Here is a 26242-nt window from a genome sequence, read left to right as displayed (position 1 = left end):
AACAACTAAGCGCAGTGTTTTCAAAATCACAGTGTAAAATGTCCAAATTAGGTTAGCGAAATTTTATTTGGGTACTTGGCAAGATCTTAACTACACATAATGAATAGTATTAGATACTTGGCACAAAAAGAAACCATTAGATGGAATTGTGAAGGAAATCAAGGTGTGAGATCATGACCCCTAAGCAAAATACACATTTGAAAAATATCTTAAGAATAGAGATTTAAAATACACATGGAAAGATTTTAGCCACCTTACTCTTCCAAGTCTACTCCACATTTGGAAAATATCTTAAACTGATTTTTTGTAGATATTATTGGATAGAATATTTTGAGATAATCTTTTATAGATATTTTGGGTAGGAGAAAACTACACTCAACTCTCAACTCCAGCCTTATCATCTTCCTTATCTCGTCCATAAGCATCTCCAGCCATCACCCACGAACTTATCTTCATTTACACGTTCCTTTAAAAGAATATCAAACACTTTCTCTCGGACAGCTTTTAGGAGTTTTTTTGCACGCCCATTTCGAAACTTTTGTAAGTGTTTTATCATAACGTCTCCTTCATATAAGTTGTTCCTTTTTTAGTCTAGTTTACATGAATATCTTATTTGTCCCATTTAAAGATCATTTGGTCAGTCAAATATTATATAAACTATAGAAAGGTCATTCTGGGAGATAAACTGGAGAATATGTTATAATTTGGAGTTTTTGACCAAGCTAATGGATAGATATTGGTCCGAAATTTTTATGGAGTATTGTTAACATGTATATATGACTATTGGTTGAGGATTTTTGCATGATTAAATGTTTTGATGAAAGATTTTCTTAGATTTAGAAACTTAGAAACTGGAAGAGGAAAAACAGTTTCTGTTTTGAGAAAGTTTAACTCTTTGGTGGTCTAAACTTATTCCAATGACTTTGATAATTTTATTGGATGATCCTAAGCATCTTATATACATGTTATATTATTATTTTGAATATATTTGATGTTAGTTTCAAAGATATGAAATTTTATGTAAAGAGATATTCAAATAAGCCAAAGTGTGGATGTTCTTGGCTAAATTTATGTTTTGGTTAATTTTTAACCATGTGATCTTGAATTAGAAGCTTATATATGTTTTAGGACATCTTTTTAAACCATGTGATGGTTTGGTTTGAAGATCACATATTTATAAATCATAGATCAAAAGGTTGATCAAAACAAGTTGGAAACAAAAAATCAATAGAAATAGCATATGAGAATTTCAGCCCTATGAAGTTTTAATAGTTGTGATTAGTTTTAAATTTTTCTAAATTGATATATGAATTGAGGATAAAATTTACATGAGGCATGTAAATTTTGGTGACTTTTGGAGTTAGTATGCAAAATCCTTAAGTTATGGGTAAAACGGTCATTTTCCTACATGCAGAGAGTAAAATAGAAATTTTACTGTTTAAGTTAGTATTTTCTATATTTCAATTTATTAGTGATTTAGTGCTAACTTTTAGAATCACTAATTACAGTTCCTCGTGATCGCGCTTAAGGTTTTATAAGAAACACGGAAATCGAGGTAAGTTAGCTTTTAACTTACTAGCAGTCTATTGTGTATGTGTGCTAAGTAAAGGAACTACAGTGTATGTATGTGTATTATCATATATGTCATGCCATGCCAAGTTATCACGTAATTGTCTATTATACAGAATTTATTCTATCATCAATTTTTATCTGTTACATAATATATTCTGTTATGTATTACTGTACATTACAAGTACGTCATGCTAAGTATGCTATCTATTACATGTATGTCAAGTCATGTAATATTCACTGTTGCAAGTATGTCATGTTAAATATGTTGTCTATTATATATTATGCCATGTTACGAAATGTTTCTATCTCAAGTTGGTCATGTATTTCAAGTTATGTTCAAGTCACGTTATGTTACGTCAGGGCTTCAGTCCTTTCATATTCCAGTCACGTTTCATCTTGATTACTTATGTATAGGGTCACAGCAATTGTGACGCATACACTACGTGAGACACAGCAATTGTGACACGTAGAATACATGAGGCCACAACAACTGTGGAGTATGTATTTACACGTAGAATACATGGGGCCACAACAACTGTGGAGTATGTATTTTTCATGTTAAGTCAAGTTTGTGTAGAATACATGGAGTCACAACAACTGTGGAGTATATATTTACACGTAGAATACATGGGATCACAACAACTGTGGAGTATGTATTTTTCATATTAAGTCAAGTTTGTGTAAAATACATGGGGCCACAACAACTGTGGAGTATGTATTTACACGTAGAATACATGGGGCCACAACAACTGTTGAGTATGTATTTTTCATGTTAAGTCAAGTTTCAGAACAAGTTCATGATAAGTCAAGTTTCAGATCAAGTTCATGTCAAGTCAAGTTCAATTCATGTTTCAATTTAAGTTATGTCAATTATGCTATGTTGTATGCCAAGTTATGCTTTAATTATTTATGAATTTGATTATGCATTTATGCTTTTACTGTCATCCATGCATCATTAGCCGTGTGAAAATTTTTTGTTAACTTGCTGAGATTTGTAATCAAATCTCACTGTGGTAGTCCCAACTACCATTCCCCCCGAATGGTAGATCTTGTTACAGGATCTGAAAGAGAATCAGGAGCTGACCAACTAGACACAGTCGACTGAACGATGGTGCGTCGTTAATGTTAATATAGTAGTTAAATTACTACTTGTACGATGGAGTTGCATCTCCAGTACTTTTGGATCATAACTATTTTGGACTAGTGTTGTGATCTTAGTTGTTCAATAGGTTTTTATGTATGAAGTATGTTTTAAGCATTTGGGATATTTTCAATTTGGTGCATAGTATTGCTAAAAAAAAAAAAATTATCCACTACGAATATTGCATATTGTTAGATGCATGTTAGGAACATTGTATCTTATATGTCATGAACGGGGGCAGGTAACCTTGTGTTGCATGTCTTGACGCTTCAAACGTTCGTTCGATCCCAAACGGAATTTGGGGGCATCACATTTCAGGTGCTATCTGAGAACACTACTGAATAACCACATTCATTGAGCTGCCCAATAGAAATGAGGTTCTTCTTTAACTCAGGAATATATTTGACCTTTTGCAAATTCCATTTGTTCTTGTTAGGGAGTGCAATGTCAATGTATCTCATCCCCACTATGTTCAAAGTCTCTCCATTAACCATATACATCTTCCCAAAATCACCTGCAAAATAGTTCTGCATTAGCTCCTGATGGGAAGATGTATGGAAGGAAACCCCTGAATCCAGTATCCAGTCATCAACTGGACTATGAACTGTAAGCAATTGTGCATCATGTACTTCTTTAGTTACCACATTAGAACTATCATTCTCGGTCTTCTTAAGATTTTTGCAGTTCTTCTTTATGTGACCAGCTTTGCCACAATTCCAGCAAGTTGCATGCTGACCAAGCCTTGACTTGCTCTTGCCCATGTGCTTTGATTTTGATCTTTCTCTTTTTGAGTTCATGTCTTGTGATCTCTATTGAGAATCAACATTTAGTGCTAAACTCGAACCCAAGGTCTCGCCTGAATCTTTCCTGCGCACCTCCTCAGCCAAAATCAAATCACGAATATCATCATATTTCAACTTAGATTTACCAGCAGAATTACTGGCATGCCAGCTATTTGGCAGTGAGACCAATATCAGTGCACTTATCTCATCATCAAATTTAATTTCAACAAACGACAATTGATTTGTGATAGTATTAAAATCATTCAGATGTTGTGTAATAGACGTACCATCTGTCATCTTCAAATTGAATAACTTTTTATCAAATGTACCTTATTATTCGCTGACGGCTTTTCATACATACCTGACAAAGCCACCATGAGATCCGTAGTTATCTTCTCCTTGATAACGTTATGTGCAACAGATCTTGACAGGGTTAATCGAATAACCCCCAAAACCTGTCGATCCAATAGGTTCCAATCAGCCTCATCCATTTTTTCCAATCGCTTTCCCGATAGTGGAAGATGAAGTTTCTTCCAATAAAGGTAATCCTCTATCTGCATCCTCCAGTATCCAAAATCCATACCATCAAATTTCTCAATCTCCGATACTTTCACTTCGTCTCCAGCCATCATTTTTCCTAAAACCCGAACTTGGCTCTCTGATACCAATTATTGTGAAAACGATGACAACAAAGTGAAAAAAATAAATAAGAAAGAGAAATCAATCACACACGACACAAAAATTTATGTAGTTCGGCAAATTGCCTACGTCCACAGGAGCTGAAGAGGATTTTTATTACTGAGAAATCACAATACAATGGTGGGGCGATTACTGTTCTCACACTGTACGGCCATATGCTATAAAATAACATATATATATAGTCAAATGGCGGAAAAACCCTAAAATCCACGTCAAAGCAATGTTCGTTCGAGCGGCGTGTCGAGCGAACCTCCTTCACGCAATCACTCGAGTTCATTATCAATTTGTCTTCGAGCGTACCTCTCTGACTTACCTCCGCTCGAGCAAAGTGGACCAGAATCCACAGTACTCAACACGGATATATTAAAATAAAACAAAATCAGATGAAAACTCTACCAAATCCTCACCCAAGAGGAAAAACATCTAGCATCTCTCGAGAAACCCAGTTGAAGAAAATTTTTTCTCAGATAGAGCCGTCGTTGATAAATCCCAGATGCTTATAAATTTATTGTAGTATTCATCTGCAATGTCTAACTAAAAAGCTAACAAAAAGTGAAGCATTATTGTAGTAGTACTTGATTATTACAAACACAGTAGAAGAACTCGTAAAGAAAATAAATGCAATTATTTTTTTATTTTTGCAATAAAAACAGTTTCCAAAGAGAACATTAGTAGGGTTAGTGGCTGAATTATTGTAGAGGATGACAAAACTAAGTTGCAGGCGATAATGGGGTTGAATTGTTATTGTTTTTTCTATTGTATATTGCAAGAGTATGCGCCAGTCCGTAACAAGGTAGAACGCAAACAAAGTTGTGAAATGGGCCATTTTATTAGACTCTACTCCAGGTGGGGGAAGTCTTAAAACCTTATTTGTCTAATCATCTAGGTGGGGGAAGACGAAGGGAGGGAGAGGCATGGCTTGGTCGAACGAATGCGAAGACAAAAGGTTTAGGGCATGCGAAGAAGAAGATAAATCTAATAAGATGAGAAGACGAAGATGAGAAGTAGAACCTGTACTTGTTCTCTTCTCCGTGCTGGCCTGTGGGAAGCAGATTCACCCTAGCCAAACGATGTGGGTAGACGAATGGAAGGGATGATTGCTCTGTCTGTGTGTAGACGAAGGGAAGGGATGGAGAAAGCAAAGACCCAGTCGTTTGGTGTATATGAAACACACCGTTTCATTTGCATATGTGGAGGGATGGGTACGCAGGGGTTTCCCCTGCCATGTATAAGTAGAGTTTTTCTTTCACCATAGAGGCACCGACGAGAAAGTTTATGGCCTCCTTCCACCAACATCGACAGCCTTTTTTCCTTTTTTTTTTTTTTAGGCCATTGCTACTATGCAGCAGCTCCGTTCATCTTGGCGAGGAAGCACTAGTGATGTTGTTTCTGGCCTCCTCCTGCCTTTGTCAGTTTTTTCTTTTTGTTGGAGAAATAGAAATGCCACTCGCCGCCACTATTCATAGCTTTACTACCTTGTTTAGGCACTGCCCAAGCGACGTCCGACATGCTCTGATACTTTTCTCCAGCAGTCTTCCACCATATACTAGTAATAACAAAGAAGATCTCTCTCTCTCTCTCTCTCTCTCTCTCTCTCTCTCTCTCTCTCTCTCTCTCTCTCTCTCTCTCTCTCTCTCTCTATATATATATATATATATATCAGACCAAAATCACAAGCTGGACAGGAAAGAAAATTGGACAAACACATTCACTTGGGCTTTACATACACCGACCATAAATTATGTTTTTATTCGTGATTGAACATAGAGAGTATAGATTCTTTGTAACAATAAGTTTTGATACAATATGTTAAATATTTTAACATGAAACTTTAATTTCTAAAAGGATCTTTGACAATCTATGCTCCACAATATTAAATCTAATAAAATTACATGAAATATAAAATGTATTTCTCTTCTGGTAATTGGATGAAGAGTTGATTTGATCATAAGAGAATGATCACCCTAATAACTTTATCTCCAATTGTCTCTCGATGGCTAGAGGCACAATTATGTTATAGGTGAAAATCCTTGATTCTCTCAATACTTTAAATAGATTTCTTGGCCATCATGGAAACCCTAGAGGTATTTGTGTCTACTATGACTCATCAACTAAATGATTCAATTTGAGGTAGTGTAAACCAATTAAAATATGGAGTATGGGACACCTTGTAGAATCAAAATCCTTACACAAACAACTATGCAGGATGCGACAACGATTCACCACTTGCTCATTTAGCAATTAGCAGATTAGGCCCTATGAAGTAAAGGAGAGTGCATGAGTGCTTGGAAAAAGAAAGAGCGAGGCCAGGCCAAGCCATAATTAGATTAACAACTCAAAGAGGGCCAGACCATAATTGGATTAGCTCTCCAAAATAATAATTCAAGTTATAATTAGAGACCCTTCAAATCATTTTAAAGGACTTGTACTTCTTTAGACTTCAGGTAGGAATTAGCTCTGACATCAATAGTAACAACCCAAAAATGGCTTAAGCCACAGTTGAATCCATACTCAATAATGATTTACCAATATTCAGAAACAAACCATCATGGGTCTGGAAAACAGGAAACACTCCCAATTTCACTTGCGTCCTATTGTTTGGTTAAAAAATAAGATGAGAGAAAAAGAATGAAAAAAAAAAAAAAGCAACTTAATTACTCTTAATTCTGGCATTGAATCTCTGCTGCATATTAGGTTAGGAATAGGGACATGGATGAAATAGCCGACCTATTACAATTGGCATCAGAGAGACAATCCTCTCATGGTAGAAGAAGGTACATGACTAAAAGCTCTGAAGTTACAACAATACGGTTCTCAAAGACAGCAAGAGGCATTACAAAACAGTTGGATGATCACAATCATTCCATACACAGAATCACTGACAGGTTAGATCAACTTACCGACATGATTAAAACACTGGTTTAAGGGCAGGTAAGGAAATCTTCTGGGAAGGGTTCCCAGCATCCAAGATTGTTGAATAATGAGAAAAGAGCATCTGTTCCAAGGGGAATAAGACTTGAATTTCCCCATTACGAGGGAACTAAACTTGTTTCTTAGACCTTTAAAACCACCCAATATTTTGAATACCACCAGACACCATTTAATTAAAGGTTTTTAATGGCATCTTACCCTATGAAAGGTGAGACATTGACGTGGTATCAAGATGCTATATATTGTGGAATTTTCACGGGTTGGGACTTTTTTGTGAGAGTTTAAATACAAGATTTGGGCCATCGGCATATGATAATCCAATGAAAGCCTTGACTCAATTAAAACAAACCACTACTATTGTTGCCTACAATGCTCAACTTGAGAGGTTGTCTAATAGATTGAAAGGCTTGTCAAAGAGACAAATTAAGCTACTTTTTTAGTGGATTAAAGGACAAGATTCGTTTACCAACTCGAATGCTCAATCCTAATAAAAAAACAGTTGGATTACATAAACAATTGTGGGTTGGCCGAGATCCAAGAAGAGTACTTATCTTCTAGAAAATCTTAGAGGAGTGGTGGAGGAATGGCAGGTAGAGATAATTCTGAAGTGCCTATGGAGATAGGTAGGGTGAAAAGGCTTGGTGCACCAGTTAAAAAAAAAAAAAAAATCTTTCACAAATGGATGGGAAGAGAGAAAAGGGATTTTTTACCATTGTGAAGAAAAATGGAATCCAACACATGTGCAATAATCTCCTTATAGCTAGAAGATTTTGTGTCTGAAGAGTCAGAGGATGTAAATGACTGTGAATTGGGTGAAGCAGATGCCAGGACATGGAGATGAGCAGGAAAGTTTGGACATTTCTATCCATGCGATCTCAAGGTGTCCTAATAATAATGCCATAAGATTTTTTTGGGAGAATGGGATCTTTTTGTGTGCAAATTTTGGTTGATTCAGGAAGTACTTACAACTGCTTGGATCCATTAATGGTTCAAGCTGTGAAACTGGAAAAACTCAAAATGACACTAGTTTGCAAGTAAGAGTGACTAATGGGGATGAAGTCTTAAGCAAGAGAAGTTGTGAGGAAGTGATTAACATCCAAGGTTTCAAGTTTTCGGTGCCCTTTCATGTCCTCACTTTGGGTGGTTATGATATTACTCGGAGTCCAATGGTTGAAAACTCTAGACCCAATTAATTGGGATTTTACTAAGATGTCTCTGAGCTTTGAAGTAAAGAAGAAGCAAGTAATATTGCAAGGGTTGGATTCTAAAGGCATTGAGGTGCAGCATGCAATGAACTATTTGAAATCCTCCCTTGTGAAGAGGCAAGATTGGTCTTTACAAATGGTAGAAGTGGATCAAAAAAAAGAAGTTGAAAGTCCTCAAGATGGAGTGATAAAACTAATTAAGGAGTTACATGAGGTTTTGCTAAGCTAGTGGTACTGCCACCCATGAGATCTTTTGACCATAGAATTACTTTGAAAGAAGGTATTACTCCTGTGTCAGTTAGGCCTTACAGATATCCACATTATCATAAAATATAAATTGAAAAGATTTTCAAGATTTGTTGAAATATGGGATAGTGAGGCCTAGTCATAGCCTTTTTTCTTTCCTAGTGTTTTTCGTTAAAACATTAGATGGCAGCTAAAGGATGTGTGTGGATTATTAAGTACTAAATCAAGTGACCATCAAGGAAAAATTTCCTATACTTGTCATTGATGAGTTACCTGATAAGTTGTTTGGTGCCAATGTGTTTTCTAAGCTCGATTTGAGATCGGGCTATCATCAAATCAAAGTGAAAGAGGAAGACATGCAAAATAAAGCTTTTAGAACTCATAAGGGACATTATGAGTTCTTGGTAATGCCTTTTGGCCTTACCAATGCCCAAGCTACATCTCAACGTTGATGAATGAAGTATTTAAACCCTTTCTTAGAAACTTTACGTTGGTCTTCTTTGATGACATCTTGGTTTATAGTAAGAACCATGATTATCATTGAGAACATCTCATATTTGTGTTGGAGGTTTTGAGGCAGGATAACTTGTTTGCAAATGTCTAAAATGTAAATTTGGTGTGGGTGAAATTGAATATTTGGGACATGTAATTTCTACAAATGATGTAAAGGCAGATCCAACTAAAATTACCTACATGGTTGAGTGGCCTACTCCAACAACCTTTAAATCCTGAAGGAGATTTTTGGGACTCACTGGTTACTATCGAAAGTTCATAAGAAACTATAGAACCATAGCAACTCCTCTGACTCAATTGTTAAAAAAGAATTATCTTACTTGGAATGAAGAAGCAACCACGGCTTTTAACAATTTGAAAGAAGCTGTCATTCAAGCTTCTGTGTTGAGGTTACCTGATTTTTCTTAAGATTTCACTATTAAATGTGACTCCTCTAGAGTGGGATTAGGGGCAGTCCTCATGCAAGAGGGTTATTACATTACTTTCTACATCAAGGCATTAAAAGAGAAGGTCTTGATGTTGTCAACATATGAAAAAGAAATGTTGGCATTGGTTTCTACGGTTAACAAGTGGAGACCCTATTTGTTGGGCCATTTTTTCAAGATTAGAACTGATCAAGAGGCTTTAAAATACCAATTGGAGGAAAAGCTGGATACTGAGCCCTAGCAGAATTGGATATCAAAATTGTTAGGGTATGATTTTAAAATTAACTATAAGAAGGGCAGGGAGAATAAAGTGGTTGATACACTTTCCAGAAAAGTTTAAGAGGAAATAACTACAATGGCTCTTATTTCATTCCCAACCCCATTATGGATAGATGAACTCTCGCATAGCTATTTGCTCTCCCTCAAACTAAGTGAAATTTATTCTCAATTGCAACAAGATTTGAGTGGCCCAAAACATTACTCCATCCAGCAAGTCATCTGAGCTATCATAAAACATTATAGAGGGCTAAAGCAATTTTTTACTTAGAAGGAATGCGCAAGGATGTTAAAAGGTTGGTGAAGAAATGTGATGTGTGTCAAGTTAATAAGCATGAAACTTTACACCCTCCTGGATTACTGTAGCCCCTGTCAATACCAAGTTCTCCATGATTAGACATTTCCATAAACTATATTGAGTATCCCTCAGCCTAGAGAGGAGTAAGTGTAGTGTTCACAATTACGGATAGATTGACAAAACTTGGCCATTTTTTTTCTCTTCCCCATCCCTAAGGTGGCTGAAATATTTTTCTAAGGTTTTCAAATTGCATGCTAAGCCCAGATCCATAGTATCATATACGATCACATCTTTACCAATTTTTTTTTTTTTTTTGGAGTTGTTCCAGTCATAAGGCACTACATTGAATTTTAGTTCTGCCTATCATCCCCAATCCGATGAGCAAACTGAGGCTTTAAACAAGTACTTGGAAGGCTATCCCTGATGTTATATCAGTGACAAGCCTGAGGAATGAAGTTTGTGGATGAGTGGTGTTATAACACCACATGTCACTCTTCTATTGACATCTCTCCCTTTAAAGCTCTTTATGGGTATCCTCTACCCAAGCTGCTCACTTATGTTCTGGGTACTACTGCTAATAATACAGTAGATCAGTAGCTGAGATCAAGGAGCAACTTATGGGCCTTTTGAAAGAGAATTTGCACAAAGCTCAGAAAAGGATGAAAGAATTTGCAGATAGAAAGAGCACTAAAAGGAGTTTCCCATTAGGGGATTGGGTTCACTTAAGACTTCAACCTAACATGCAAAAGTCAGTTTATATGCAACATAATTTGAAACTTGCTCCAAATTTCTATGGCCCATTTCAGGTGCTAGAGAAAATTGGTTTAGTGGCTTACAAATTGGACTTACTAGCTTCCTCCAAAATTCATTAGCGTTGTAAAAGGATCAGATCGGACTCGAAAAACCAACCGAATGGAATGGTTCGGACTGAACAGAATGGTTCGGTCCGAACTGATAGTCTTATTGGTCGATCTTAGGATTTAATTTTTTTAGACCGAGACCGACTGAATGTATATATATTTAAATATTTATATATATAATATATTATTTTATATATTTGTTTTTGTTAACTATGTAATTTTCATCTAAATAATCACCATTGACCTTATATACAATGAAATTATTTAATATTCATTAACCATATATAAAATATTAAAGAGATCCCTTAATTTCGTTAACCATATATATACAATAAAAAAAATTTTATTGATCGACCAGATCGATAGTTAATAGTCTAGTCTAACAAAAATGATGGACCAGAATATTTGGTTCGTGACTTCCTCCAGACTGGACCAATTACTAAAATTCATCCAATTTTCCATGTCTCTTGCTCCAAGAAAAAATTGAGACAACACATTATACCACTTCCTACACTACCTCCTTTGGACCCATAAGGACAAATTCAACCTAAGTTGGAAGCAATATTGGACAGAAGAATGAAGAAACAAGGGAATCATGCTATAACTGAGTTCCTTGTAAAGTGGTTGAGGGCACCTATGGAAGATAGCTCGTGGGAGTCTCTTTAGAAGTTAAGCCTTTGGAACTCAAATGCTTGTATCTTCTTGGTGATATTTGTTGAACTCATTGGAGGTTGGAGAATCCTCGAAATTGTCTTCCAAGAAATATCATTCTAATTCTTGGATCATTCTTCACACATATATATATTTTATAGCACTTTCTTCACAAAATTGAATTAAAGAAAATAATATAAGTTCTCTTGCTTTCTTGCTCTTGCAAGGAAATTTAATATTAAATTTATTTGACAAATTAAATCATTCAATGTCAACCCTCCACACTAAATTGCACGTAGATGAAGTCCACCACCCTATATTAGCTGCAAAGGCCACTAACATGAGATATTTCACATCATGTAATGGCAACACAACCATTCTCAAGTATTTTCAGATATTCTCATATATTTCATTCTCAAACATCACTCAAATACAAAATCTTTTAAATTTTAAATTTTCAACTTTTTTATCTAATTATTACTTAATAATTATATTTTTTTAAACTCCTAAACAAAACACAAAAACCAATGCTACTTTTTCAAATTTCAAAACAAAATAATATTAAAAAATTATAGTCAAATAATTTTTTAAGTTTATAATATTTTTATTCAACATTTTGCCTCTTTTTTTCCAAAACTCAATATAACATTTTCAACTTAGATTATTTTACTACTATTCACAAACATACTGAGAATATTCTAACTATCCAAATGGCCCCAAGAGTTCACCTCAACACCCATTATGAGTCTATCTAAGTGTCAATTTGATTTTGAGTTTGCAAGCTTAAAATGTGCTATTTGAGCATACTATTTTAATAAGGCTCTACAAGTAAGAACTTTACTATAAAAGCTGTATTACCTGTGACAATCCCAAACATGCACAATGTATTTTCTACCATGAAATCTATAATGATAATTCTAATTGGAAATTGGGAATATCTCCCAGCCGGTTGGGCGAAAAACCAGTTTTAACACCGGCCAATAGAATTTCGCCATGTAGGATATGCAACAAATCTTCTTCTACACTCACATGCTCAAAATTCCTTCTTTATTTTCCATCTCTTCCCCCTCCTCTCTCCCTCCCCCCACCCCACTGCAACTTCCCCCCTCGCTCTCTTCAACTCTCCTCTCTCTCTCTAAAAGACTCTCTCTCAAATACGTTCTCTCTCTAACTAAAATACACTCTCGTTAGTCATCACTCTTCTCTGCAGACTGAACAATATAATCTAGTTTACCATTACTTTAACGAAACAAAAAGAATAAAAAGGTCGGGTGACATTTCCCCAGCTCTCTGTGAAAAGTAGTAAAGGTTTGCTGCTAGCTAGTTAGCAACAACTTTTTTAAATTAGCCATAGCTTTGTTTTGTTTTCTAAGATCTAGATTTTCAGAGATGGAAAATGAGAAAGGAATCTAATGCATGTGAGTGTATATGGAGATTTGTTGCATGTCCTACGAGAAGCGAAATCCTATCAGCCAGTGTTAAAAATTGGATTTCCACTTGACCCGCTGGGAGCTTTTCCCTTGAAAATGATGCATACTACTCAAACAAATCCGACTTCAATCTGGAGTGCCACCCCAAGATCAGTATTTATTGAGCCTAGACAACCCCAATCAATGCTAAAGATTCAGCGTTCATGGAATCAAACATTTAAGTTACAAGAGAATGAACGAAATCGATGACAAATAAAAACCTCATTCGATATATTGATAAGAAATTGGACGATTACCTTCAATCAAAAGCACAGAGAGGTAGAAAGGAGGGGGCATTATTTGGAACAAGTGTGGAGTGGTGGTAACTGTGTTGACAGTTGTCGGCTGATGACCACCGGGGGCACAAGTTTTGTGTCAAAGTTGGTTGCAGCAACAGGATTAGATGACAACTCAGTGGGGTGGCAAGTGGCGGAGCAGCAATACAGGTGGTGATAACGGAAAATTCAGAGTCAAACTCACTCTCCACCGTACATCTTTGTTAGAACATAGAGAGTCGGGTGGCAAATAACGCAAATTGAAATTGAAGCAAGCAGGGCACCCAACTAAACTTTCACACTACCAACAACGACAAAAAAGAAAACATCAAATGATTATGGACAGATATGGAAGAGAGAATTTCAGATTGTTCGACACAACTGACGGGCATTAGCTTTCCTCTCAGGACCACCCTTACAGAATTCATCACATTGTGCAGCATAATAAACCATTGATAGCCTCGAAATCCCATCCAACTCTACAAAGCTAAACAAATAACCCATAAATTACCCAATCTAGATAACAAAGATCCCGACTGCAATGCAAAGAACAAAAGGATGGATATAAACCCGAAGTACCTTAAAACATTTCTGCCACTATGCATATATGTAAATATAACTATCAGCAGTACATCAGTCTGGAAAACATTAAAGTATGATTCAGTGCAACTGCGGGCGAGGAGAACGGGGTCGAACAGGCGTCTTTGATGGGCTTACCCTGCATACACATGCCATAAAAATAGTTTCAGAAACCTGGGAAAAAGAAACTGAAATAGTAAAAGACAAAATCAGTTATTACAAATACAGTCCGCCACACCAACCTTATCGGCAATGATCCCAAAACCACACCACTACAGTTAAGAGCTGCAATTGCACTTTCTGCCTGCACGAGTTGAAAGTGGAAAATAACAATTACTCTTATGCATAGAACTGATTAACACTTCTACCAACTGAGTTGTAACATGAACATCCAAAGTTATCACCTCCACAATCCACAATTCATAGAAGCAAAATTTCACCACATACAAATTATGCAGGCAAAAGCATGTTCACTAGCAAAATTTTATATCAACAGATTTAGCAAGGAAAATAAAACCAAGGACGCACAGGATTAACGGCATGTCATCAAGAGGCCAGCAACTGAACCCAGGCACAATGCTAGAGATTAATCTTCCTCCTCTTTTAACATCGTATCACAGTTGAAACAGCTTCATTTTCATCGTATCTTCTTCCTCTCCTAAACTCTCTCATCCCGTTTAACTTATCTAATTTATTTCAAATCTCCCCCACCCCCTCCAATGTCCGTTTCATCGGCTTGCCGTCTGAAAGACCGTGGCGCGGCCACCGTCAAGCCTTCTAAACCGCTAACCCCAATCTCCATCTCCAGCAAGAACGCCATCAGTATTTTGCACAAATCTTCATCTACCGGTAAGGAGAATCCCAGGCCCGCTTCTCGGCCTCGTGCTGCTTCCCAGAGGCCCGTGATCCGGCCAGTGCCGCTCGTCGACAAGGCCGCCGCCGCTTCGATCGTTCCCAGTAAAGACAGAGATACACATGTCCGGTCTTCCACGTCGGCCCAGAGAGGTAGGGCCCCTAGTCCTGAGTTTATTAGGGTTTTCTCCGATCGGAGGGTCTTCGTGGGTGTGAGTTGTGGTAAGGGCATAGAGAGTGTGAAGCGGAAGGAGTTTAAGTGTTCGAGTGTGAAAAGGAGTGAGGGGAATGCGAACGGGCATAGAGTTCTCAAGGATCGTAATGAGATTTCTAAAATTGGAGTCAATTTGAACAAAAAGGGTGCGGCTTGTGAGGAATCAGAAACAAAAAGCGAGAGGACTGATAAGAGTTTGAAAAAAATTGGGGCTTTGGACAACTGTATTGTTAAAGTTAATCGAAGCTCAACTTTGATACGATCGAGTGAGGCTAGTTTCAATTTCAATGAAAATTTTAGAGATGAGTTTGGGGTCGATGCTAATTTGAAGTCGAAAGAGGTAGTTGTCAAGTTTGGAAATGGTGTTGATGAATGCGCGGATGAGGTTGGTGAGAAGTCTTTGGTTAACGAAATGGTTTTAGGGATTCCTAAAGATGAGTTAAGAGAAGAACAGGTAGGCAGTCGGTTTGGTAACAAGTATCCAAGCAAGCTACATGAGAAGCTTGCTTTTTTGGAAGGCAAGGTGAAGAGAATTGCATCAGACATTAAGAAGACAAAGGAGATGCTGGATATGAATAATCCGGATGCATCAAACCAAGAACTCTTGAGTCATTAATCATAAATCCCTTTGGATAGAACATGATTATTTTAATAACCAGTTGTGCGACTGATTGCGGAGTAACTTGAATGTGACCTTGTGTGGTACTCGTTGTACCAGATTGAATATATAGGTACGAAGACAGAGTTATACAGCTAAGAAGTGGACATTTAACATGATCTTTCAAATAACCTCAAACTTAAATTACCGAAGTTATGGACATTTAACATGAAAATGGATGATGTCTCAAAGCTTCCACTTCGAAAATTATATATGTTATCTAAATTAATATAGATAACAAAAGTCATAACATGGCAAACACATGTACAAGTGATCCATATTGCATGAGAGACAAGATAGAATTACATGGCATTGTAAGGGGGAAGGGGGATCAAGCAAGATTGTATTAGCAACGATATAACCATTAGGGAAAACAATGAAAATAAACATATGAGAATCTCTCCAAATGATTCTAATTCAGATGTCTCCTCCAAGGACTTGCTTCACATTGATTGCCAAATTAAAGATGGCAATGAAGAGCATTGATGGACCATGGAGATTGGCGTTGAGCGGCTTGATTTGGTACTTTCAATCCCTGGAGTGGTAATTAGGAGGTTGGCAGAATGATCTAACTGCCAGGAAAATCTAGAAATTCATAATATAGAAGGTGAAATGCTATACCTTCAATGTCTCGAGAGAGAATCAATGTGCAGAATTTTTTCTAGAATGTCTCTTGGGACAACTGAGAACATATGTAATTTTGAATAAATTTCATATTTGATTCCAAGTTTCCAATTTAGGGCTGTTCAAAATGGCCAAGTAACTGAACTGGACTTACCAAACCAAGACCGAACCAAACTGTTTGACAAAGTCTATTCACCAATACTGAACCAAACTGTTTTGATGGAGTCTATTCACCAAGACTGAACTAAACCAACCCCTATATATTTATTACTTATTTTAATAATTATTTACGCTACAATTGCCAATAAACTGAATTTGATGGTGTGGAAAGTTACCAGATAATGTCCTTCAAACCCATTTCTGGACAGTAAACCTTGAACATACGATCCCGCTAACCATAATTATATATCAAGTCATCCAAGGGAACTAGTGCAGAATCAAGCTCAGGATGTCTAAATCTATAGCTCTTCCGAAGCCCAGAGAAAAATATTCAGTTGATAGGTGAGTAAGCCCAGCCCAAAATATAAAAAAAAATAAATAAATAAATTATACCACCCTTGATCGTGTGCCTATGTATTAACTAGCCTGGGGCTTCAAAATTGGAATCTTCCACTCTGTCTACCTCCCCCCCTAGTGCCATTGCCTGCCTTCCTCTCTTTGCTGTTATTCGTTGCCATCAATCATCCCAACTCTACCTCCCTCACCTCACATTCTCTCTCCATCATCACAGATCTCTCTCCCTCTCTCTCTCTCTGAAAGTTACTCCTTCAGCAGATCACCAATCTCTATCTGGGTTTTGCTGTCTTTGTTGTTTTGGTCAAGTACTCTGTGATTCAATGTATTTGTGTATGTTTGTGTATGTGTATGAGGAATTACTTTGTAGCTAGAAAATATTGAGTTTGATGCATTTCTGTTTGGTGGCCAAGAAAATGCCGAAAAGGGGTATAATTAGCTGCTTTTTTTGGCAATTAAGTTTTCTTTTTGTTTTATTGGATCAAGCCCATACCAACCAAAGGAGCCGGTAGCCTGGTATCAACTAAAGGAGGTCGGGATTGATTCCAGCTGGTGGGAGTCGCATCATTAGATGAAGTCGAGTTGACACACCAAGATCCAGACCTCCTCAGTTGTGTCTGTGGTTTGACCCCCAAACCAAACCGACAGGGTCAATTTACAGGCCTAGTTCCCATGGGAGATGGAGGTACTTGCTTCCAATTTAGTTTAAAAAACACAGGAGAATCTAACTATCATAAAAAAAATAAAAATAAAAAATAAAAAAAAAAGAGAGACAACAAAACAAAGAAAACACCAAATAATCTTAGAAATTATGCACATCCAATCAGAAAGTGTCATAGTTTTAACATGAATAATTAAAAAGGTCATAGCCTAAATCCTTCTAGCTACCAATAAGATCAATTAAGCAATCAAAAGATATGTAACATTGTTGAGCTAAGTCAAATCAATGTTTCAAACAAGGCAACAAAACCAAACCAAACCAAGACAGACAATATGCGAAAGTAGATTTCCACTTATAAAACAAATGTACATTTCCTAATACTATATTTAAACAAGAACAATATCCACTGTAAAGTATTGTGGAATTTGCTGCAGTGGATGTAAAGTCTTAACCATATTAATCAACTTTGGGGGAGAGAGAGAGAGAGAGAGAGAGAGAGAGAGAGTACTGTCATGAAATTAGGGCGCAAAACAAAGAAAAATATCCTGTGTAGTATACTAATACAGATATATATTATCCTTTTTTTTTTATTTTGAACCACCCACAGCAAAGCCCTTAAGACTCATCCATGGAACCTAAACCCCCAGGGAGACTAGCACAGCTACCCACCCCCATGGCCTCCCAGTTAAATCGCAGTTTGATCCCAGGGGGAATCGAACCTGTGACTTGGGGCTCATGCACACAAGTTCACCCTTACCACTTGAGCTACCCACGGGTGGGTCATTATCCATGTTTCAAATCTATCTCATGAAAGATGTTATAAGAAAATAACAAAAACAAAAATCCATTAAAATTTATGCAGGAATAGCTAGGCCAGAAAAGAGCATCCAGAGGTTGCAAACTGACACAAATATTTTACTTATTGACTTTAGGAAAGATGCTATGAGTAAACAGCAAAGTCTGCCAATGGTCCAAGAGGATGATCAACCACATTGGGACTAAGGCATAGTCAAGACTCCTATGGGAGGTAACAGTGGAGAATTTTCCACAAGTTGGCATCAGTTTGCCCCAAAGAACGATAATATATCATCTGCGTATAGAAGACATCATAAGTTAAGCACTACAGAACTCCTACATCCTACATAAAAACCAGATAGAAAACGTGTCAGCAAAAGCAAATATCATTTTGCTAAGAGCCTCATGGCAATGATAAAAAGCAAAGGAGACAAAGCATCTCTCTGCTGTAAACCGCAAGAGCTACTGAAGATCCTGAAAGGAGTTTTGTTCCCCAAAATATAAAAGCGCACTGTAGAGATACAATGCACAATACAAGGTCGCCATATTCTCCCAAAACCACATCTACACATTATGTATGGAAGGAACTTCCAATTGAGATGATCATAGGCCTTCTCAATGTCTACCATATAAAGCAATTCAAACTCTCAGATCTCAGCTTACTATCCAAGCTCTCGTTAGCAATAAGAATGGAGTCTAGCATTTGTCTTCCTCTATCAGCATATGCAATCTATTAACAAGAAATTTTAAGACAAACTTCTAGACCCCACTCACTAAGCTAATGGGTATGTGATCTTTGACATCCACAGAACCTGCTTTCTTCAGTATGAGAGCGGTGTAAGAGGCATTAATACTTTTTTCAAACTTGCAATTGGCATGAAGATCATTGAACGCTAGCATAATATCTTCTTTGATAACATTTAAAACCAGAAGACCTGTTCTCCCTTGGATTGAAAAGCTAGGCCATCAAGCTTAGGCCTCTGAATCTCTTTAGATTAGAACCATGCAATATGAATCCTAGTCTCTTCTTGATTGGTAGAGAATGGCCCAACAATATGACTCCTGGTTTCCTCTATAGTGTAACCCACTCCAGGTCACTTCCCACTTTGGTTTTTCTCATCTTCTCTACAACAAATAATTCTCTCACTTCATCCACGCTCTCTCAATAGCTTGCAGTTATTCCATGAGGGACTTTACCTGCTGAACTATATTGCCAAAAGTTTGTTCATTCCAAACTTTTAAATCCACTTTCAATGCCTTAATTTTGTGGGCCAAAATAAAGCTTTGGATGCCTTGACAATTGTAAGAAGACCACCATTGTTTAACCTTCTCAACAAAGCCTTCAACCTTTTCACAATTACAGTTCACTGTGCTCTTTACTGATATAAACCAAAGTAAAGGGACTTGCTGGTTTTCCATAAAGAAAAAGACAAGACTTGAAACAATGACAAAGAACCAATACTCTATCTTACCCTTCCCTCCCACCATCTACAGATTTAGCTCCCCTCCAAAATCCACTTGCCACTCAATTTGGCAATGTAGAAGGGGAAATTATGTTTTCTCTAACGACTCTAATTCCCCCACATCTATTATTGCAGACAGCATCTACAAGTGAAAAGCAAATCAATAAAGTATGCAACCCTCTCGTCCAAAATAATTAGTAAGATATGTTTTTTTGAATCGAGTACTTTCCTATGCGGGATTACATAATAACATTGAAGCAATGATCTTATAGTTAAGATCTCCAATAATGCCATTATCCGTATTTATTAAAGTCAACAACACACTTGCGTGTAGCATACGCATCCTTCCATCCACAGCTTATTAAAATAGGCTTTGTGGAATTGACTTAAATTAGGAAGTTGAGAACTTTTTAAGTAATACTAACATATTTAATACAATTCTTATAATGCAAACAGATCTTATTTCTGGTCTACTACAATTTTTGTGGTGAGAAAGTTGGAACATACCCAACCCCCAAGTTCTTAAAGAACCGAAGAAAAAAGTTGCCCATCTGTATGGAACATACCCATCTACATATGGTCTCATTTGACGACAGCAATTTCCAAAACCCACCCACATATGGCCCCATTCGACAACTGCATTGACATAAAACCCCACGAAAACACACACACAGTGTAACCACAATTAGATACCTTAAGGTTTTCTAATTTATTACCAAAAAACTTTTTTTTTTTTTTTATAAGTACCAAAAACCCATTATTTTAAAAGTAACTTATTACCAAAATCCATAAAATTCTCTTACCAGTGAAAAACAAAATTTTGTTACCATCTCTATCGACACCTCAAAGCGTTCAGAAAAACTAAGAGAGACTTTTCCAAGTTCACTACTTTAACCTCACTTTATGTCTCAAAGACTTCTAATAACATCTTCGGGATGCATAGCACAGATGCTGTTCTTGGCAAAGTCACATGCTTACACACAAGACTGATCTATTTTCCTTTACAAGATAATTTCTATTCATGAAACTGCTAATTGGTTTGCAGTACTAGAAGCTTAATTATGCTAGATAAACATTCACAGTGTATTTAAGGACTCTCCAAGTATGTAAAGAAAAAAGCTGAACACTCTTACTAAGACATGTGAGTCAAACAGAGAATGCACACAAGTGAGACCAAACTGTTGAGTCAGAACTGGCAATATAACTTCAGATAATATATTTTTTTATCGAGAAAATAATATAACTTCAGATAATATGAGACAGTTATGTGTGTATCTAGTCTCAAATAACTTATAAGAAAAAAAGCGTATCTAGTCTCAGATAGTTAGAACGCACACAAGAATCAAAATACTCAGCATGTAAAAATCAAGAGCTTGGAGGTAAGTACCATTGTGAACTCGACAAAAGCAATACGAGTTGAATGATGATAGTCTCCGAGTAGCCTCAAGCGTTGCACCTATGCAAGGAAATAATTCAAGATGTGGAAAAGAATTCATGAAGAAAAAACAGTTAGGGGTTTAGCACAGGAAATATTACAAACCTCCCCACAAAGTGATTCAAAGAAAAATTTGACATCTGCTTGGGTAACCTGCATCAAATGAAGGAAAACCTAATTATTTAAGGCCAAAATAACAGGCCATTTTGGCCCTTAATTACATAAGAATCAAGAATAGATATGTCCAAATTACCTTCTTGTCAATGTTTGTACAGTAAATAGTCCTCGAGCACATCTCACGTTCATCTTCAGACTAACCGTAGTGAAAACATTGGGAAGCCACAAAACAGAAAAGAAATTAAAAAAACCAGAACACTGTACTGATGATTTGGATTCTAGAACAGACAATAAGAAAGATCATCATTCAAAGAGAGAGAAACAAGTGATATCATATACAAGTCCTCACCCTTGGCAAAAATGTTGGATTCACTGGTGAAATTGCTGTTTTGGAAGGCAGCACTCTAACAGGGTAATATCCAAGCATAGTCCCTGACAGATTCAAAGCAGCCCTTGCTCCCTCTGCAAGCATATCAATATCAATCCAATAGGACAAAACATTTACCATACATGTATATGAAAAAATATGTAAATTTATGGCAATACCTTCATCCGTAAACTCAATAAAGGCAAAATGGAGAATTGAATTAGGATCACCACAAACACGGCAATCAACAACCTTTGGCCAAATAAAAAAAAAAAAAAAATCATAACTATAATGCATCATTATAAATTCGGAAATGATACATAAGAGCAAAATAAAATACTCATTACCTGTCCGCAAGTAAGAAACAAAGCTGCAAGCTGCTCTTCAGTAACCTGTACCAGAAACATAGAGGATCAATCCCAGAAATGAAGAAAAAAACATGATTAAAAAAGAAATGATATATAGTTTACATAATCACAGGCAGGGGGGAACTACTCTTTTACTAGGGGGCCCAAAAATTTCTAGTATGTATTAAAAATTAAGATTTTAGCATTTTCTTACAAGGTAAGTTTTACATAAATGACATAACTATTTACCTGTTGATCAATGTCAGACACATAAACAGTTCTCCTAACCATAGCCTCTCTCTGTGCCGGTGTCATTCTACCGTTCATCCTACGCTTCCCCTGACTATAGCCGTTCCTCCTCTACAAGATGTCAATAGAACAAAAAAGAAGAATCAACTAAAAAGCAAAGTGCAAAATAACAAAACTACCAAAATAAAAGAACCAAGAACCATGAGATAAACTGCAAAAAACTGCAAGATCAACTTGCTTGCAACAAAATGTGTAATAGAGGACATAATAGTTGCAGCACTTCTACGTATTTTACCATACAACACCCTCAGTGAGCCCTTCATTTTTTCAGAAAACAAAGAAAATGAAAACACAAGACTCAACATCTCTTTTTTCCTTCAGTAAAAGAATATTCATATCGTTATCATCACTACTTATCCTCCATTTTACACGAAACCAAACAGCATAAAAAAGACAGTAAAAACATACATACCCTTCTACCAGTATATCCATTGGCATTAGCATTGCCGAAATTAGCTTGAAGTATAAAACTGTTAGCATACCCAAACCCACCAGCACCACCATCAAGGAATGCATGATTCTTGGCTAGTGAAGGAGGCACAAATTCTTCAGCCATGGGATTCAACTTGGATAACAGTTCTTCCAAATCCCTCATATCCCTATTGAAACTCTCGCCCCCATCCTCTCCATTTCTCACCATCACCCCATTAGCCATCTGATTATTGCTCCCATACCCACCACCAGACTTCACCGCCCTCATCTGCTGGCTCTTGACCCCATTAGAGTCAAACCCAGTCACCATCTGACCCATCTGAGACTTGTAATCGTCCGTCGCCACTGTGAAAGTCGTTGCTGCTGATCTTTCTTTCTGATCATTCTTAATATCCATCGAATCATTTCTGGGTTTTGATATTTCGAGATCATTCTGCGCATTCAATTCCGATGATGATACTACAGTAGTATTCTCAAAATCATGACTAGCATTCTCAGCAACCGCCATGATCACTCAGACCGATTGTATCAACAATTGTCCTTTCAATTGTTTTCAGATATCTCTGTAATAATTGGGTATAGCTGATCAGGTCTATTCTCTTGGAAATGAACAAACATTAAAAAAATTTACAAATTTTATAGACCCAGAATAACATAGTCCTCAAAGAACACGTACCTGGCTTATCTAAAGCATTTGCATTGAAATAAGACGAAACCCACCTCAAGATCGTTTAGTTCAAGCTATTAGAAATCCAAAACCAACAAGAAAAAAATGAATAAAATAATCTGCAGAATTATAAGAAAGTGGTTGAAGCGGAACAGAACACAACTTTTTTTTTTTTGTTTTGTTAAAAATTATATACGGAGTACTGGGTTTACGGAGGAGTTTCTTCGCAGAGAGAGACAAAGCAAGAGAGAGGGGAAATGGGTGTTTTATTCTTCGGATCGTCCGTTCAAGCTGCAGTGCCTTTTTGGACCTTCTCTTTCACGACGCCCCCACAATGCTGATGCATATAGGCTAATGCTAATATGCTATAGCCGAGGACGACCCATAAGATCAAGCTAAATTTGTATTTCCGAAAATGTCCATGTATGTACCTACCATGCCATACATAGAACTATGCAGAATACATGGATGATCAATGATGGATGCATAAGATGCAGATTAAAGTTAAAAAATTGAATAAAATATTATTAATATATATTATTTAAATAATATTTTTATATTAAAATTTAAAAATATTAAATTATTTATTTTATTTTATATAAAAATTTAAAAAATTTGTAATAATTAAATTAGATCAGATGAGATGAAATGAAAATTTTTGTGAAAATGAACGAATTAGTACCGTTTGGATAGAAAGAGTATTTCATTTTATCTCATTTTATTATTATAATTATATAAAATATAATAAATAATTTAATTTTTATAAATTTTAAAATAATAATAATATTAAAAAATAATATTCTAATAATATTTTATTTTACTTTTAATTTTTATTTAAAATTATCTCATCTCATATCACTATTCAAACTCACATCTTAATTGTTCGAACCTATTGCTCTGATGATGGTACCACTATGTAATATTATGTAGATTATTAAAAAAATTAAAATCCAAATATAAAAAATATTAAAAAAGTTTAAAATTTTAATCTTTCTCTTTTTATACTTTCAAATATTCTTTTAATTTGAATATAATTTTTATTTTTTGTATATTTTTTCTAATAAAACACATAATACTATGTAATAATATCAGTTAAAAATACCATCTAAACGATAAATTTCAGATAACTGAATAGTTGTACTATTTTTTATTTTATTGCTTATTTTTTATTATTTTCTTTGAGCATATATTAGTTTTCTTTATTACGTATTAAATAACAAATAGAGATAACACAGCTTATATCACAGGCATATATGTTAAAGGGAATCACATCATAATAGAGGCATATTCCACCCGCAGTCTTTTCATTTTCCTACGCGGAGTTCTGCACCGACTCGGGACCCAATTTGGGTCCTTAATTACTTTGCTTTTTCATGTATTTTTAAAATTTATAATACCAATAAAAATATTTACTTAATTATTAAGTATAAAAAAAATTAAAAAATATACTTGAAACCCATTATCAGAATCCCACGCATTTCTCTTTTCCTATCATAAAGTTGCTTTCACACAAACAAAAATTATAGAGTAAAATATAGTGAAATAAGAACTAGGAACTTTCAATTACAATAAAAAAATATATATGCAATAAGATAAAAAGAAGCTTAATTGAATCAAGTTAAATTAGAAGAAAAGAGTCAAAAATAAAATTGCGCTCAAACATGAAAATGCAGTTACAATAAATCCATTACTATCAATGAACATTTATTTATAATTCTTAAGATTTTATTTGAACATTAAAAGTAGGAACCTCTGCTAGGTGGGACTGGTGTATTTATACTTGACTTGGGCCCAGTTGCCAAGGGAAATTATGGGGTATCAAGTCATACTCATGTAGCATCTCTGTCAAGCGACAATGTGTCAAGCTAAGGCTATGCCGTCTTGTGGCACTCAGGTAGCACATTGTTGCATGTGTAGTCCTTTTGACACATTGAATGCAGCAAGGTCCCTAGCAGTGTCGTACCCTCCTCCACATTCTATTTAACCCATTCTTGGACATACTTAGCCACCTGGGCTTTGGGGTAGGCATCTGCCTCATCCTTTCTCATAGAACTCGATCAACCACTTGGGCCCATGGTGGGCTATTCAGTCAAGTCAGGCCTAATGCTCCAATCTCTCAAGATGGGTTGGTGTGTCATGGGCTTAGCACTCGGGCTTTCTGTTTCAAGCCCTTAGCATGACTCAATTCCTGACCAATGGGCACAGGGCCTCCTGTCCTTGTGGCTCGATCTTGTTGGGCCTAGGCTCTTTCCAGGGAGAAACCCCCTCACATACAGCAGTGGCACAAGCAGATTCACTTGGGCCCATGGTGGGCTATTCAGTCAAGTCGGGCCTGACGCTCCGATCTCTCAAGATGGGTTGGTGTGTCATGGGCTTGACACTCAAACTTTTTGTTTCAAGCCCTTGGCATGACTCAATTTCTGCCCAATGGGCACAGGGATTCCTGCCCAATGGACACAGGGCCTCCTGCCCCTTGTGGCTCGATCTTGTCGGGTTTAGGCTCTTTCCAAGGAGAAACTCCCTCACATATAGCTTTCTGACAACTCCCGAAAGACGTACGGCACAAGCAGATTCACATATCGGAAAAAGTTTAGAGGAAAGTGACAGTTTTGCAAAAATCACCGCACATAGTTATTGACACACATGTTAGATCAAAAGAATGGCCACCACCAGACTTTTTAGATATGACATTTATAACTGAAAAGAGACAGTGTTGCCTTCGCAGGTCGTCATAGATTCCGAAATCTATTGGAGTTGGTCCAAACTGTAATCTATCTTCTTTTACATCTATGTTACTACTTTTCTTTTTTATTTCTTTATTGTTAATTAAAATTAAAAAAAAAAGTTAATTTCTTTGACGTTTGTC

General features: G+C 36.3%; 1 protein-coding gene across 3 annotated transcripts; it reads right to left on the bottom strand.

The window, feature by feature from the left end:
* Positions 1-13659: 13659 nt before the first annotated feature.
* Positions 13660-23738, bottom strand: LOC122314042 (polyadenylate-binding protein-interacting protein 11-like). 3 transcript variants are annotated; one of them, XR_006243582.1, is made up of 12 exons: positions 23386-23727; positions 22690-23272; positions 22218-22328; positions 21969-22013; positions 21801-21873; positions 21604-21716; positions 21391-21450; positions 21243-21290; positions 21090-21158; positions 14165-14226; positions 13923-14061; positions 13660-13830 (listed from the first exon to the last, which is right to left on the bottom strand). XR_006243582.1 is itself a non-coding variant. In XM_043129424.1 (12 exons), the coding sequence occupies exons 3-12, from the start codon at positions 23215-23217 to the stop codon at positions 14004-14006; spliced, it is 1167 nt and encodes a 388-aa protein (XP_042985358.1). In that variant the 5' UTR covers positions 23218-23272; positions 23386-23450; positions 23589-23738; the 3' UTR covers positions 13660-14003. The 3 variants fall into 3 exon arrangements, 2 of the variants coding, with proteins under 2 accessions (XP_042985358.1, XP_042985357.1); XM_043129424.1 differs by having other exon boundaries at positions 13660-14061; positions 23386-23450; positions 23589-23738; XM_043129423.1 differs by having other exon boundaries at positions 13660-14061.
* Between the last annotated feature and the right edge of the window lie 2504 nt (positions 23739-26242).

This window comes from Carya illinoinensis, chromosome 6 (assembly GCF_018687715.1).
Source record: "Carya illinoinensis cultivar Pawnee chromosome 6, C.illinoinensisPawnee_v1, whole genome shotgun sequence".
In the NCBI taxonomy this organism is placed as follows: Eukaryota; Viridiplantae; Streptophyta; class Magnoliopsida; order Fagales; family Juglandaceae; genus Carya; species Carya illinoinensis.
The sequence above is the reverse complement of the archived record's forward strand: the minus strand, read 5'-3'. Positions and strand labels throughout refer to the sequence as shown.